At 43.7% G+C, this 16,987-nt stretch overlaps 2 protein-coding genes across 3 annotated transcripts in view; one reads left to right on the forward strand and one right to left on the reverse strand.

The window, feature by feature from the left end:
- Nucleotides 1-10,210, reverse strand: part of n4bp2 (NEDD4 binding protein 2) — a 34,872-nt gene extending 24,662 nt beyond the window's left edge. Inside the window, exons 1-3 of the mRNA XM_061916048.1 lie at nucleotides 9,740-10,210; nucleotides 303-1,134; nucleotides 107-231 (exon numbers count right to left, since the gene is read on the reverse strand). Of these exons, the coding sequence (XP_061772032.1) occupies nucleotides 107-231; nucleotides 303-1,134; nucleotides 9,740-9,962 (1,180 nt within the window). The 5' untranslated portion in view covers nucleotides 9,963-10,210. The remainder of the gene's footprint in view (nucleotides 1-106; nucleotides 232-302; nucleotides 1,135-9,739) is intronic.
- A 4,523-nt stretch (nucleotides 10,211-14,733) lies between these two features.
- pds5a (PDS5 cohesin associated factor A) overlaps nucleotides 14,734-16,987 on the forward strand; it is a 52,031-nt gene continuing 49,777 nt past the window's right edge. Inside the window, exon 1 of one of the 2 annotated variants that reach the window (XM_061916067.1) lies at nucleotides 14,734-14,880. Coding sequence is in view for 1 of the 2 variants with exons in the window: in XM_061916058.1 (XP_061772042.1) it covers nucleotides 14,999-15,010 (12 nt within the window). In the remaining variant the exon portion in view is untranslated. Of the gene's footprint in view, nucleotides 15,011-16,987 lie in introns of both variants that reach the window. The other variant, XM_061916058.1, reaches the window with a different exon arrangement.

A 16,987-nucleotide genomic window follows, 5' to 3' on the forward strand; every position in this document is an offset into this window, starting at 1 on the left:
CCCCCGTCTTGAAACGGTTCAATACAAATACACGTACCGTTAAACCCCTAATTGTGCCACATTCATATTTTCCACGAATGAAAAACCAACTCTGGTCTGCTTTTACCTCGCTGGTGGTTCCACTCGTGAGCTTCCCCGAGAGCAGTAGGATCAAACTGATAACGTCCTTCACAGGTGAAGTAGTCGTCGGTGCTCAGTACGACGCCACCTCTGTTATGTTCCAGAAACGCCCTGGAGATATGGGTGACCAAGTCCTCAGTTTAGGATACAGTGGTCATTAGGTGATATTGTTCATTCCTTACCGAGCTAAAGTGGATTTGCCAGATCCCGGTGCTCCGCGTAGCAACACCAGCACCCTGCCTTCCAGACGTAGCCTGGCCAAGTGAGCGTAAGGCTGTGCGGGGACGGCGCCGGAAGCCATGGTCCGGGACGTGGGAATAGCAGCAGGAGGTCGAAGAGGTGCTTGATATCTCCAAGCGTAGGGATGTCCAACTTGCCGGGGCCAGTTGGGAGGTGCCGCAGGGGTGATGAAGCACGGCCGCTGGGTTCCATAAAGGCAGGGAGAGAAAAACGGCGGATGGAGGTTCCACGGTGGTGCAGGCATCGGAGCCCCTCTGACTGAATTGTCCGAATTGACATGTGATTCGTTTTTTTTATACATCTGGAACGCAGAGGGATGTCCTGCGGATGCCAGACGCAGAGAAGCTTGTGATCTGTCTGTAGGTTCTTTCGGTTTTAGAAGCGGAAAATCCACAGTGGAATTTTGGGCCTTGGTGCCGGGCAGTTCAATCGGAGAGGAGGCTCTAGACGGCACCAAGCCCCACCCACTCTGAGGCTCCTGGTCAAGGTGAGGCAGCTCGGGGAAGACCTGTTGGGATGGAGGTAAGGAACTCTGTTGTGCCGTCAGTTTCTGGAGCTCCTGCTCAACTTGAAAGTCCAACTCTTCTGTCAGGATGCTGGTAGACAACGGCGAGGTGACGTGGTCCGAGGAGGAGTCCAGCACGGGTTGAGCAACGGGGCTAGGACTCAGCAGGGCTGCAGCTGTGCGCTCGAATCCCGAAACGGGCGATATAACAGGAGCTGAGAGTTCGGCAGCGATAGACATTTCCAACAGGGCGTCCATCGCACTTTCAGCTGCAACACAAAAGTAAACATTGGATTGTTAAAAGAGGTCATAGTATGATTATGTAACACACTTCCTTCTGAACTACATCAGTGTTTTCAACAGTGTGAGATGATCTAATTTCACCTATTTGGGTTGAAAATATGTTTTGCAAACCAGTAATTATAGTCTGCAAATGATGTGTTATTGTTGAGTGTCGGTGCGGTCTCGAGTTCAGCAGAGTAACCGTGTAATACTCTTCCATATCAGTAGGTGGCAGCCAGTAGCTAATTGCTTTGTGGGTGTCGGAAACAGCGGGAGGCAGTGTGCAGGTAAAAATGTGTCTAATGCTTAAACCAAAAAATAAACAAAAGGTGAGTGCCCTTAAGAAAAAGCATTGAAGCTCAGGGACGGCTAGGCAGAAAACTGATGGCTACAAAGTACACAAAAACAGAATGCTGGACAACAGCAAAGACTTACTGTGGAGCAAAGATGGCGTCCACAAAGTAGATCCGAACATGACATGACAATCAACAACGTCCTCACAAAGAAGGATAAAAAAAACTGAAATATTCTTGATTGCTGAAACAAAGTAGATGCGGGAAATATTGCTCAAAGGAAGACATGAAACTGCTACAGGAAAATACCAAAAGAGAAAAAGCAGCCAAAATAAGAGCGCAAGACAAGAAGTAAAACACTACACACAGCGTGATGCATCAGTCCAGAGAAAGCATCTCCACTGCTATAGAGTCCAGTGGCGACGTGCTTTACACCACACTTTGCATTGGACTTGGTGATGTAAGGCTTAGATGCAGCTGCCCGGCCATGGAAACCCATTCCATGACGCTCTCTGCGTACTGTACGTGGGCTAATTGGAAGGTCACATGAAGTTTGGAGCTCTGTAGCAAATGAATGTGCAGAAAGTCTTATGCACTATGCGCTGACCCCTCTCTGTCAGTTTACGTGGCCTACCACTTGGTGGCTGAGTTGCTGTTGTTCCCTAACTCTTCACTTTTCTCATAACAAAGTTGACTTTGGAATATTTAGGAAGGAGGAAATGTAATGACCGGACCACGCTGGAAATCACTGAGAGCGGCCCATTCTTTCACAAATGTTTTTAGAAACAGTCTCCATGCATAAGTGCTTGATTTGATACACCGGGCCAAGTGATTAAGGCACCTGATTCTAATCATTTGGTTGGGTGGCCAAATACTTTTGGCAATTTATATATATATTAGGGATGCACCGATTAATTCAGTGGAATGAGTTAAGAACAAGGCCGAATAGTGGCGTGTGACGCAATTTTTTGACGCGGTGACGCAATCAACCAAGGTGCAGTGACGTTGGGATATGTTGTGTACCTGTATAAGTGTATGAGGTTACAAGCACACACTTATTGAGATTTAGTGGGGCCTCTGTTTACATTAATAGCCTGTTGTGTAGGCTACCTGTATAAGTGTATGAGGTTACAAGCACACACTTAATTGAGATTTACTTGAGCCTTCTGTTTACATTATTAGCATATCTACTGTGGCTAAGCAGACTTTTGCCAAAAGGACAATCATTCATTTGTTGTTGGTTTATCCACTTTCATGCACTTTATTTCTTTGTTGGAATGCATGTTTTGTTTGAAGGTCTAATATAAATGAAAAACTTTGTGCTTTTTTTGAAAAGCAAAGGCTACTGGAATATTAAAAAAATGTCAATATTCAATAAAAAAATTACTTTATTTGAAAAACATGTCTAAATATTTATTCTAGGCTATTTATGCAATACAAAAAAAAAATTGTGAAAAACTGCATTCATTATTCGGCCAAGCGTTTAAGTTTTATTCGGCTTCGGCCACAAATTTTCATTTCGGTGCATCCCTAATATATATATATATATATATATATATATATATATATATATATATATATATATATATATATATATATATATATATATACAGTGGGGCAAAAAAGTATTAAGTCAGCCAGCGATTGTGCAAGTTCTCCCACTTCAAAGGATGACAGAGGTCTAATTTTCATCATAGGTACACTTCAACTGTGAGAGACAGAATGTGAAAAGAAAAAACAGGAATTCACATTGTAGGAATTTTAAGGAATTTATTTGTAAATTATGGTGGAAAATAAGTATTTGGTCAACCATTCAAAGCTCTCACTGATGGAAGGTTTTGGCTCAAAATCTCACAATACATGGCCTCCATCGTCCTGTCCCCTTAGCAGAAAAACAGCCCCAAAGCATGATGTTTCCACCCCCATGCTTCACAGTAGGTGTGGTGTTCTTGGGATGCAACTCAGTATTCTTCTTCCTCCAAACACGACCAGTTGAGTTTATACCAAAATGGATACATGGATGATACAGCAGAGGATTGGGAGAATGTCATGTGGTCAGATGAAACCAAAATACAACTTTTTGGACATTAACACATTCATGTTTTTTGAAGTAATACCTTGTTGTTCTCCAACGCCTCCTATAAGTACACCAGTTTGGCCAACAAAAATAAAGAGGAGTGACACCTCTCACATCCAATGAACATGTAACAACTGAAACCACAGCAGATGACTAACTGTATGGAGCCATGTCAACAAAATTAAAAATGAAGTCAAAGGTCAAAGCAATCAAAGCTTCCAGGAATAAACAAAGAACATGTTACACAAGACCGGAAGCAAGCAGACCTCACCAAGGCTGCCTCAGCGTTAGATCATTAAATGGTTTGGTTTAAATCGCTTCTTTGTGGTCTAGATCAGTGTTTTCAACCTTTTTTGAGGCAAGGCACATTTTTTTCATTAATAAAAATCCGGAGGCACACCGCCATGTACTACCAGTCTGTGGTTGCCGGTGTTCTGTTCTACAAACCCTGTTTCCATATGAGTTGGGGATTTGTGTTAGATGTAAATATAAACAGAATACAATGATTTGCAAATCCTTTTCAAGCCATATTCAGTTGAATATGCTACAAAGACAACATATTTCATGTTCAAACTCATACACATTTTTTTTTGGTGCAAATAATCATTAACTTTAGAATTTGATGCCAGCAACACGTGACAAAGAAGTTGGGAAAGGTGGCGATAAATATTGATAAAGTTGAGGAATGCTCATCAAACACTTATTTGGAACATCCCACAGGTGTGCAGGCTAATTGGGAACAGGTGGGTGCCATGATTGGCTATAAAAACAGCTTCCCAAAAAATGCTCAGTCTTTCACAAGAAAGGATGGGCCGAGGTACACCCCTTTGTCCACAACTGCGTGAGCAAATAGTCAAACAGTTTAAGAACAACCTTTCTCAAAGTGACATTGCAAGAAATTTAGGGATTTCAACATCTACACTCCATAATATCATCAAAAGGTTCTGAGAATCTGGAGAAATCACTGCATGTAAGCGGCATGGCCGGAAACCAACATTGAATGACCGTGACCTTCCATCCCTCAGACGGCACTGTATCAAAAACTGACATCAATCTCTAAAGGATATCACCAAATGGGCTCAGGAACACTTCAGAAAACCACTGTGACTAAACACAGTTCATCGCTACATCTGTAAGTGCAAGTTAAAGCTCTACTATGCAAAGCGAAAGCCATTTATCAACAACATCCAGAAACGCCGCCGGCTTCTCTGGGCCCGAGATCATCTAAAATGGACTGATGCAAAGTGGAAAAGTGTTCTGTGGTCTGACGAGTCTACATTTCAAATTGTTTTTGGAAATATTCCACATCGGAAAAGCGAACCATGCAGACTGTTATCGATGCAAAGTTCAAAAGCCAGCATCTGTGATGGTATGGGGGTGCATTAGTGCCCAAAGCATGGGTAACTTACACATCTGTGAAGGCACCATTAATGCTGAAAGGTACATACAGCTTTTGGAACAACATATGCTGCTATTTAAGCACCGTCTTTTTCATGGACGCCCCTGCTTATTTCAGCAAGACAATGCCAAGCCACATTCAGCACGTGTTACAACAGCGTGGCTTTGTAAAAAAAGAGTGCGGGTACTTTCCTGGCCCGCCTGCAGTCTAGACCTGTCTCCCATGGAAAATGTGTGGCGCATTATGAAGCGTAAAATACGACAGCGGAGACCCCGGACTTTTGAACGACTGAAGCTCTACATAAAACAAGAATGGGAAAGAATTCCACTTTCAAAGCTTCAACAATTAGTTTCCTCAGTTCCCAAACGTTTATTGAGTGTTGTTAAAAGAAAAGGTGATGTAACACAGTGGTGAACATGCCCTTTCCCAACTACTTTGGCACGTGTTGCAGCCATGAAATTCTAAGTTATTATAAAGTTTATGAGTTTGAACATCAAATATGTTGTCTTTGTAGCATATTCAACTGAATATGGGTTGTAAATGATTTGCAAATCATTGTATTCTGTTTATATTTACATCTAACACAATTTCCCAACTCATATGGAAACGGGGTTTGTACATGGTAGAGTGCTTGGCAGTACATCTAAGAAGGACAGCTCCAGACTGGAGAAACTGATCAGGCGGGCCGGTTCTAGGATGGGAATAAAAGTGGACTAGAAGAGGACTCTGCGATGAGGTGGCGACGTGTCCAGGGTGTACCCCGCCTTCCGCCCGATTGTAGCTGAGATAGGCACCAGCGACCCCAAAGGGAATAAGCGGTGGAAAATGGATGGATGGCTAGAAGAGGATTGTGGAAAAACTAGTGAGCATCCTGGATGATGCCAGTCACCCTCTGCATAGCGTTATCAGTAGCCAGAGGAGCCTGTTCAGTTCTAGACTGCTTCATCCCAAGTGCAGGACTAATAGACTCCAAAACTCCTTTGTCCCACACACCATTAGACTGTACAAGTCCTCTCTGGGGCGGGGGCCAGGGGGTACTAGCATGACATTAGACTGTACAAGTCCTCTCTGGGTCGGGGGCCAGGGGGTACTAGCATGACATTAGACTGTACAAGTCCTCTCTGGAGCGGGGGCCAGGGGGTACTAGCATGACATTAGACTGTACAAGTCCTCTCTGGAGCGGGGGCCAGGGGGTACTAGCATGACATTAGACTGTACAAGTCCTCTCTGGGGCGGGGGCCAGGGGGTACTAGCATGACATTAGACTGTACAACTCCTCTCTGGGGCGGGGGCCAGGGGGTACTAGGATGACAGACTGTACAACTCCTCTCTGGGTCGGGGGCCAGGGGGTACTAGGATGACATTAGACTGTACAACTCCTCTCTGGGTCGGGGGCCAGGGGGTACTAGCATGACATTAGACTGTACAAGTCCTCTCTGGAGCGGGGGCCAGGGGGTACTAGCATGACATTAGACTGTACAACTCCTCTCTGGAGCGGGGGCCAGGGGGTACTAGCATGGCAGGAGATGCAAAACAATAACAGTGCAATACTTGTTCACAACATGATCAATACTGCCTAGTTTCTCTTCTTATATTCTTATTTTACTGTTATATTTGTATTCTCATTGTTGCTTTTTTTTTTTGTTGTAATATTTGTATCTATTTTGTTTACATTTATACCCCATTATTTACTTTTTACATTTCAATTCTGTACACTGCTGCTGGAATTCTAATTTTCCTGAAGGAACTCTCCTTCATCGTTCATTCGTTAGTTCCTTCGCTCGATCTATCAACCAGCAGACAAGGTTAAAAAAATGTAACTCCACCAGGTCGTCGTGCCTTATTTGGAGTTTGTTGGTGTCTTCCAGTCTGTAGTACTTTAGTTCCTGTCTTGCGCCGTTATTTTGGTGGCCCTTCCTGTTTTGTCGGTGTTTTCCTGTAGCAGCTTCATGTCTTCCTTTGAGCGCTACAAGTAAAGCTATGTACGTTGTTGCTATCCTTTGTGTGGACATCGTTGAATGTCAAGTCCCGTTTGGACGTACTTTGTGGACGCCGTAAGTTTTTGCTGTCGTCCAGCGTTCTGTCTCTGTTTACTTTGTAGCCGGTTCAGTTTGACTTTCGTTTTGCATAGCCTTTTCCTTTTGTTCATTTTGGGTTTAAGCAGGACATGCCTTTCTACCTGCACGCCGCCTCCCGCTGTGCTCTGCGTGTTGGGATCACAACAAACCATCCTCGTCTCACCCGACACGTTCCGACGTTTACAAAGCAATACACTACCTACTGATATAGAGTTTTACGTGGTTACCCTGCCGAGTTTTACACAGCACAGACTCTAAGCAACGGCACATTATTGGCAGATTATAATTATTGATTTACAAAAAAAAATTTCAGCACACCAGACAAAATCTCACGGCACACTAGGGTGCCGCGACACAGTGGTTGAAAAACACTGGTCTACATAACATGTAAAGTTGATCCTTTAAGTTAATTCTTTGGTATTCTGGCAACATAGCTGGCAGTTTTTCCACCGTAAAAACAAATGTAGCATCTTTCCATTTAACAGTAGTACAGCGTTAAAAACAACAAGCCTAGATTTTACAGTCAAAAACTGACAGCTTGGTCAACAGAAATTTACCACAAAAAAACAGTAGCATTTTATTTTAGTTTACAGTCATATGTTGTAAAGAACAACGTAAAATTTGCCATTTTTATGAATTTGATGGGCAGTTTTCTGTAAAGTTAAGTATTTATTTTTGAGAGGTGCGTTCAAGTGTCTCAACCGTGATGGGTCAATTCTACATTCGTTAAAAAGGCACCAAGTTAATATGAACCTAAAAAATGTAAACAGCTGAGAGTGCCTTTATGTGTCTCAACCGTGATGGGTCAATTCTACATTCGTTAAAAAAGCATTTAGTTAATATGAAACTAAAACATGTAAGCAGCTGAGAGGTGCGTTCAAGTGTCTCAACCGTGATGGGTCAATTCCACATTTGTTAAAAATGCATTTAGTTAATATGAACCTAAAACATATAAACAGCTGAGAGGTGCGTTCAAGTGTCTCAACCGTGATGAGTCAATTCTACATTGGTTAAAAATGCATTTAGTTAATATGAAACTAAAACATGTAAGCAGCTGATAATGTTGTTTGCTGTTGTGTTCCTTTTACTGCTATGCTTATCAGCTAAGGAGTGTAGTTTGGTGTGAAGAGTTGTCACATGTACAGAACAAAAAGGCCACGTTTTGGTTGTATCTTTTGTATCTTTGAAGTGGCACTCCACCAGCACTAGGTGTACAACTTCAGGGCCCAGGTGACACAAATCATTTCCAGGTGTTTGCAGGCCAGGTAAAATGATATCGCGGGCCAGATCTGGCCCCCCTTGAGTTTGAGAACTGGGCCCTATATGGAAAATCTTGTAACGTTCTTTCCAGTAAACAGTAGATATTATTAGGACAGGAAAGTTGGATTTGACCCTTGAACACACCTTTTATGTGAGCTGCGTTCAAGAGTCTCAACCGTGATGGGTCAATTCTACATTCGTTAAAAATGCATTTACTTAATATGATCCTAAAACATGTAAACAAACAGCTGAGAGGTGCGTTCAAGTGTCTCAACTGGGATGGGTCAATTCTGCATTCGTTAAATATGCATTTACTTAATATGAACCTAAAACATGTAAACAAACAGCCGAGAGGTGCGTTCAAGTGTCTCAACCGTGATGGGTCAATTCTACATTCGATAAAAAAATTCATGTAATTAATATGATCCTAAAACATTTAAGCAGCTGAGAGGTGTGTTCAAGTGTCTCAACTGTGATGGGTCAATTCTACATTTTTTTAAAAATGCATTTAGTTAATATGAACCTAAAACATGTAAACAGCTGAGAGGTGCGTTCAAGTGTCTCAACCGTGATGGGTCAATTCTACATTCGTTAAAAATGCATTTACTTAATATGAACCTAAAACATGTAAACAGCTGAGAGGTGCGTTCAAGTGTCTCAATCAGGATGGGTTGATTCTGCATTCGTTAAAAATTAATATGATCCTAAAACATGTGAGCAGCTGAGAGGTGCGTTCAAGTGTCTCAACCGGGATGGGTCAATTCTGCATTTGTTAAAAATTAATATGATCCTAAAACTTGTAAGCAGCTGAGAGGTGCGTTCAAGTGTCTCAACCGGGATGGGTCAATTCTACATTGGTTAAAAATGCACTTAGTTAATATGAACCTAAAACATGTAAACAGCTGAGAGGTGCGTTCAAGTGTCTCAACCGTGATGGGTCAATTCTACATTCGTTAAAAAAAATCATGTAATTAATATGATCCTAAAACATGTAAGCAGCTGAGAGGTGCGTTCAAGTGTCTCAACCGGGATGGGTCAATTTTGCATTCGTTAAAAATTAGTATGATCCTAAAAGATGTAAGCAGCTGAGAGGTGCGTTCAAGTGTCTCAACCGTGATGGGTCAATTCTACATTTTTTAAAAATGCATTTAGTTAATATGAACCCAAAAAACGTAAACATCTGAGAGGTGCGTTCAAGTGTCGCAACCGGGATGGGTCAATTCTACATTCGTTAAAAAAATCATGTAATTAATATGATCCTAAAACATGTAAGCAGCTCAGAGGTGCGTTCACGTGTCTCAACCGGGATGGGTCAATTCTACATTGGTTAAAAATGCACTTAGTTAATATGAACCTAAAACATGTAAACAGCTGATAATGTCGTTTGCTGTTGTGTTCCTTTTACTGCTATGCTTGTCGGCCACGGAGTGTAGTTTGGTGTCGTCAAGTGTCGCGTAAAGAGAAAAGTCCCCATGTTTTGTGTACCTTTGAAGCGGCACTCGGCTAGCACCATGTGTACAACTTCAGGGTCCAGGTGGCAGAACATCTCCCGCATGTTCCGGCTGATGTTCTGCCTGTCGTAGCCTTCTTTGCTGGGGGGGAAGTCGGACTCCATGTCGAGAGGGTAACCCTGACCGAGGCTTTCCTCCACTAGCTGCCCACCGGGGACTCTGGCCGGGCTTTGACTGCTTTTCTTCCTGCGAGGCATGACGCCTTCGACGAGGTCAACTCGTCACTTGCTAGCTCGCAGCTACGGCTAACTTGCGCCAGTCGCCGCTTCTCCTCGCATATTTACAGCGGCAAAAGGGAGACTCCGGGGGATAAAACATTACCCTCTCTCCATCTTAGAAAAAATAACAAAAAAAAAGGAATAATGGGTTATAATCTTAAGCCTGCAATAAGTGAAATGTACAACGTGACAACAAACTGTTAAATAATGGTCGACACCGGAAGTCGTAACACTGATTTCAAAGTAAAAGCTTTCAGTTGGCTACAATCATTGGCGCCGATCGACATTTCTGCCAGCGGGTGCTTGCTGTGTGTGTATTAGTGTTGTGCCGATACCAATATTTTGGGACCGGTACCTACTCGGTGGCCTAGTGGTTATAGCAGGGGTCGGGAACCTTTTTGGCTGAGAGAGCCAAAAAGCCAAATATTTTAAAATGTATTTCCGTAAGAGCCATATAATATTTTTTTTAACACTGAACACAACCAAACGCGTGCATTCTTAAGTAAACCAACATTTCTAGAGTATAATAGGTCTCTTATTCTTTGTAATAACATTGTTATTCTGAAGCTAACTGTGGAGGGGGCGTGGCCCGCGGGCCTGCAGCGAACTGGGGTGTGCCAGGACCGGCCTGGAAATCAGCGAGAGCTGCATAGATGGCCCACCTGAGCCTTGTTATCTAATCACCTGTCGCTCTGTTATAAGCAGCAGACCGGAGGAGAGACGGGGTTGGGGCTGGAGCCAGAGCGCGAGCAAGAACGAAAGAGAAAAAGACAATTGCTGGAAAGCAACTGAGAGACTTATTGAAAAATAAAACAATAGTGTAACCCTTAAACGGGCTCTCATGTTGGTGCTTGGTGGTCTGAAGAACGCCCAGGACGACAAGCCCCACACTAGCCAATAATAAATAAATAACTTCTTAACGCAACTTCTTGAACAGGTGCGGTGGTAAACGGATGGATGGACTAAAAATGCATGGGAATGTTTTATGTTTTGAACATTATTTTTAACACTTATTACAAGTGGAATTATTCATTACTTATCATGTTAAGCAATGTCAGCTCAGATATATCCGAGAGCCAGATGCAGTCATCAAAAGAACCACATCTGGCTCGCGAGCCATAGGTTTCCTACCCCTGGCTTAGAGTGTCTCCTCTGCAATAAGTAGATTGTGAGTTCAAACCCTGGCTGCGTCATACCCATCCATCCATTTCCTACCGCTTGTCCCTTTTTGGGGTCGCTGGAGCCTATCTCAGCTGCATCCGGGCGGAAGGCAGGATACACCCTGGACAAGTTGTTACCATATCGCAGCTTAGTCATACCATAGACCAGGGGTCACCAACCTTTTTGAAAGCAAGAGCTACTTCTTGGGTACTGATTAATGCCAAGGGCTACCAGTTTGATACACACTTCAATAAATTGCCAGAAATAGCCAATTTGATAAAGTTGGGTTGCAGCTTACTGCGGGGTCGTTCTCCCAGGAAGGCAGACGGACTACTCGGGACATGGCATTTAGGTAAAAACAGGATTTCATTTTAACTCAAAAAATATACAAACAAAAATCGCTCACAGCGGAGGCAGAACTCGGGCTAAGGAACAAAGCTAACGCATAAACAGACTAAGAACATAAATCAAACAAAACTTACTTGACATGGCATGAAGCAGGAAACTATGGCAAGGCATGAAACAAGTCAGCACAGGGCGACTGACTGGCAAAGACGAGCTTAAATACCGCCTCTGATTAGTGCTCGGGAAGCAGGTGAGCGGGCGTTTTGTCCACCAGAGACAGGTGGACAAAATGAGTAACCAAGGAAACCAGACAAGGGAGTGAAAAAAAACAGGAACTTAATAAAGTCCAAAGGACAAACAGCACATGGCCAAACAAAAACATGATCAACAGACATGACATTTGATTTATTATTGGTTAGCTTCAGAATAACAATGTTATTAAAAAGAATAAGAGACTTATTATACTCAAAAAATGTTGGTCTTACTTAAAAATGCACACATTTAGTTGTATTCAGTGTTAAAAAATATGATATGGCTCTCACGGAAATACATTTGGAAATATTTGGCTTTCATGGCTCTCTCAGCCAAAAAGGTTCCCGACCCCTGGTCTCATAAATACTAGGGCTGCGAATCTTTGGGTGGCCCACGATTCGATTCAATATCGATTCTTGGGGTCGCGGTTCGATTATTTATCGATTTTTTTTCGATTCAAGGCGATTCTCGATTCAAAAGGATTGTGTATTCATTCAATACATAGATTTCAGCAGGATCCACCTCAGTCTGCTGACATGCTAACAGAGTAGTAGATTTAAAAAAAAAAAAAAAAAGCTTTTATAATTGTAAAGGACAATGTTTTATCAACTGATTGCAATAATGTAAATTTGTTGTAACTATTAAACGAACCAAAAATACGACTTATTTCATCTTAGTGAAAACATTGGACACAGTGTGTTGTCAAGCTTATGAGATGCCATGCAAGTGTAAGCCACTGTGACACTATTGTTCTTTTTTTAATTGTTATAAATGTCTAATGATAATGTCAGTGATGGATTTTTAATCACTGCTATGCTGAAGTTATAACTAATATGATACTGTTGTTGATAATATCTTGCCGATTGTATTGTACCATATGTCCCGGCAAGAAATCTGCGTTCAAAAGACTCCGGCTTATTAGTGATTCCTAAAGCCCAAAATAAGTCTGCGGGCTATAGAGCGTTTTCCGTTCGGGCTCCAGTACTCTGGAATGCCCTCCCGGTAACAGTTCGAGATGCTACCTCAGTAGAAGCATTTAAGTCTCACCTTAAAACTCATCTGTATACTCTAGCCTTTAAATAGACCTCCTTTTTAGACCAGTTGATCTGCCGCTTCTTTTCTTTTTTCTCCTATGTCCCCTCCACAAGAAGGGGGTCCGGTCCGATGACCATGGATGAAGTACTGGCCGTCCAGAGTCGAGACCCAGGATGGACCGCTCGTCGGGACCCAGGATGGACCGCTCGCCTGTGTATCGGTTGGGGACATCTCTACGCTGCTGATCCGCCTCCGCTTGAGATGGTTTCCTGTGGACGGGACTCTCGCTGCTGTCTTGGATCCACTTTGAACTGAACTCTCGCGGCTGTGTTGGAGCCACTATGGATTGAACTTTCACAGTATCATGTTAGACCTGGAGGGCTTCACGGTGGCAGAGGGGTTAGTCCGTCTGCCTCACAATACGAAGGTCCTGCAGTCCTGGGTTCAAATCCAGGCTCGGGATCTTTCTGTGTGGAGTTTGCATGTTCTCCCCGTGAATGCGTTGGTTCCCTCCGGGTACTCCGGCTTCCTCCCACCTCCAAAGACATGCACCTGGGGATAGGTTGATTGGCAACACTAAATTGGCCCTAGTGTGTGAATGTTGTCTGTCTATCTGTGTTGGCCCTATGCTGAGGTGGCGAATTGTCCAGGGTGTACCCTGCCTTCCGCCCGATTGTAGCTGAGATACGCGCCAGCGCCCCCCGCGACCCCAAAAGGGAACAAGCGGTAGAAAATGGATGGATGGATGTTAGACCTGCTCGACATCCATTGCTTTCGGTCCCTTAGAGGGGGGGGGGGGGGGGGGGTTGCCCACATCTGAGGTCCTCTCCAAGGTTTCTCATAGTCAGCATTGTCACTGGCGTCCCACTGGATGTGAATTCTCCCTGCCCACTGGGTGTGAGTTTTCCTTGCCCTTTTGTGGGTTCTTCCGAGGATGTTGTAGTCGTAATGATTTGTGCAGTCCTTTGAGACATTTGTGATTTGGGGCTATATAAATAAACATTGATTGATTGATTGAATATTCATTTTCGTTTCACTACTTTTGGTTTGTTCTGTGTCATGTTTTTTTATTGCAGTTTTGGTTGTGGAATTGGATTGCATTGTTATGGTAGGAGTCTTGTTCACGAGTGAGGGAAGAGTGGATCGTGAGATCGACAGGCAGATCGGTGCGGCGTCTTCAGTAATGCGGACGTTGTACCGATCCGTTGTGGTGAAGAAGGAGCTGAGCCGGAAGGCAAAGCTCTCAATTTACCGGTCGATCTACGTTCCCATCCTCACCTATGGTCATGAGCTTTGGGTCATGACCGAAAGGATAAGATCACGGGTACAAGCGGCCGAAATGAGTTTCCTCCGCCGTGTGGCGGGTCTCTCCCTTAGAGATAGGGTGAGAAGCTCTGCCATCCGGGAGGAACTCAAAGTAAATCCGCTGCTCCTCCACATCGAGAGGAGCCAGATGAGGTGGTTCGGGCATCTGGTCAGGATGCCACCCGAACGCCTCCCTAGGGAGGTGTTTAGGGCACGTCCAACCGGTAGGAAGCCACGGGGAAGACCAAGGACACGTTGGGAAGACTATGTCTCCCGGCTGGCCTGGGAACGCCTCGGGATCCCCCGGGAAGAGCTAGACGAAGTGGCTGGGGAGAGGGAAGTCTGGGTTTTCCTGCTTAGGCTGTTGCCCCCGCGACCCGACCTCGGATAAGCGGAAGAAGATGGATGGATGGATGGATGGATGGATTCTGAATCGCACAACGTGAGGATTGCGATTCGTATTCAAATCTATTTTTTCCCACACCTCTAGTAAATACTATTTAATGGCATAAAAAGAAACACAGTTTGTGACCCAAAAACTGTTGATTTCATTTAAAAATTTTTTTTTACACATTTTAATTCACTTTTTTAAATTTTTTTCTTGATATTTTCTGTATCCCAGAGGGGTTACTTCTTGTTCCCGCCAGGTATTTTCCCGTGTAGTACCCCATCAAGACAAAGGGGGGCGCTCCACGCTTAGCCCTCACACGGATAGCAGGGACTGAACGGACCGAGCTTTGTGCCGAAAACTAAACCTAACCTGTGTCAGACTAATGAATTAAATCGGCCATCCTGAGAGGTAAATACTGGCAATGGGGGTTTAATTCGCAGTGTTGGAGAAGCATTCGCGCGGGGGAGGCGAGTTATCCGGCAGAAGAAGGCTGAGGCGGCAGCAGCTCGGCAGCAACTAGCGGCGGATGCGTCCAAGTGTAAAAAACACTGCCTTAAGTACACTCGCTTCATGTTTAAACTCCTCAAAGTTGTTGCGTTTGTCGGGGAGCCCGGCCCGGGACTGTCCGGGGCGGATATTCAGGCGTCAGGCGCACTTAAACGCAAGTGTGCTTGTGTATGGACGGAGATGTGATGGCTTGCGGCCTACACTTTGTAACTAGCCTGCTAGCATGCTAACACACGCTAGCAGCTGTTAGCTTAGCATCTCGCCGTGCTTCCCGCTAAATGCTAGCATCGAGCTCAGTCATGTTTGCACCCTGTTAACCTACTTCCTCACCTGACAGCACACCTGTTGTCTCTCACCGGACGTAAACACTACCGTTTGGCGCGTACGGTGTTCAGGTGCATCCGTAGCGATGGAGCTAATATTGTGTACAAACCCCGTTTCCATATGAGTTGGGAAATTGTGTTGGATGTAAATATAAACAGAATATAATGATTTGCAACGCATACTCAGTTGAATGCACTACAAAGACAAGATATTTGATGTTCATACTCATAAACCTTATTTTTTTTTTGCAAATAACAATTAGAATTTCATGGCTGCAACGCATGCCAAAGTAGTTGGGAAAGGGCATGTTCACCACTGTGTAACATCACCTTTTCTTTTAACAACACTTAATAAACGTTTGGGAACTGAGGAAACTAATTTTTGAAGTTTGAAAGTGGAATTCTTTCTCATTCTTGTTTTAATGTAGAGCTTCAGTCGTTCAACAATACTGGGTCTCCGCTGTCGTACTTTACGCTTCATAATGCGCCACATTTTCCATGGGAGACAGGTTTGGACTGCATGCGGGCCAGGAAAGTACCCGCACTCTTTTACTATGAAACCACGCTGTTGTAACACGTGGCTTGGAATTGTCTTGCTGAAATAAGCAGGGGTGTCCATGATAACGTTGCTTGGATGACAACATATGTTGCTCCAAAACCTGTATGGACCATTCAGCATTAATGGTGCCTTCACAGATGTGTAAGTTACCCATGCTTTGGCCACTAATACACCCCCATACCATCACAGATGCTGGCTTTTGAACTTTGCGCCTATAACAATCCGGATGGTTATTTTCCTCTTTGTTCCGGGGGACACCACGTCCACAGTTTCCAAATATGATTTGAAATGTAGACTCGTCAGGCCACAGAACACTTTTCCACTTTGCATCAGTCCATCGTCGATGAACTCGGGCCCAGCAAAGCCGGCGGCGTTCCTTGTTGTTTTTGATGAATGGGTTTTGCTTTGCATAGTAGAGTTTTAACTTGCACTTACAGATGTAGCGACCAACTGTAGTTACTGACAGTGGTTTTCTGAAGTGTTCCTGAGCCCATGTGGTGATATCCTTTAGAGATTGATGTCGGTTTTTGATGCAGTACCGCCTGAGGGATCAAAGGTCCATAATATAATCGCTTACGTGCAGTGATTTCTCCAGATTTTCTGAACATTTTGATGATTTTACGGACCGTAGATGGTAAAATCCCTAAATTCCTTGCAATAGCTCGTTGAGAAATGTTGTTCTAAAACTGTTTGACAATTTGCTTACAAAGTGGTGACCCTCACCCCGTCCTTGTTTGTGAATTATTTGTCAAACGGGTGTGGTATATCTCGGTTGGTAGAGTGGCCGTGCCAGCAACTTGGGGGTTGCAGGTTCGATTCCCGCCCCATCCTTTCTTGTGAAAGACTGAGCATTTTTTGGGAAGCTGTTTTTATAGCCAATCATGGCACCCACCTGTTCCCAATTAGCCTGCACACCTGTGGGATGTTCCAAATAAGTGTTTGATGAACATTTTGTCACGTGTTGCTGGCATCAAATTCTAAAGTTAATGATTATTTGCAAAAAAAAAAAAGTTTATCAGTTTGAACATCAAATATGTTGTCTTTGTAGCATATTCAACTGAATATGGGTTGAAAATGATTTGCAAATCATTGTATTCTGTTTATATTTACATCGAACACAATTTCC

The sequence above is a fragment of the Nerophis ophidion genome, linkage group LG01 (assembly GCF_033978795.1).
Source record: "Nerophis ophidion isolate RoL-2023_Sa linkage group LG01, RoL_Noph_v1.0, whole genome shotgun sequence".
NCBI lineage: Eukaryota > Metazoa > Chordata > Actinopteri > Syngnathiformes > Syngnathidae > Nerophis > Nerophis ophidion.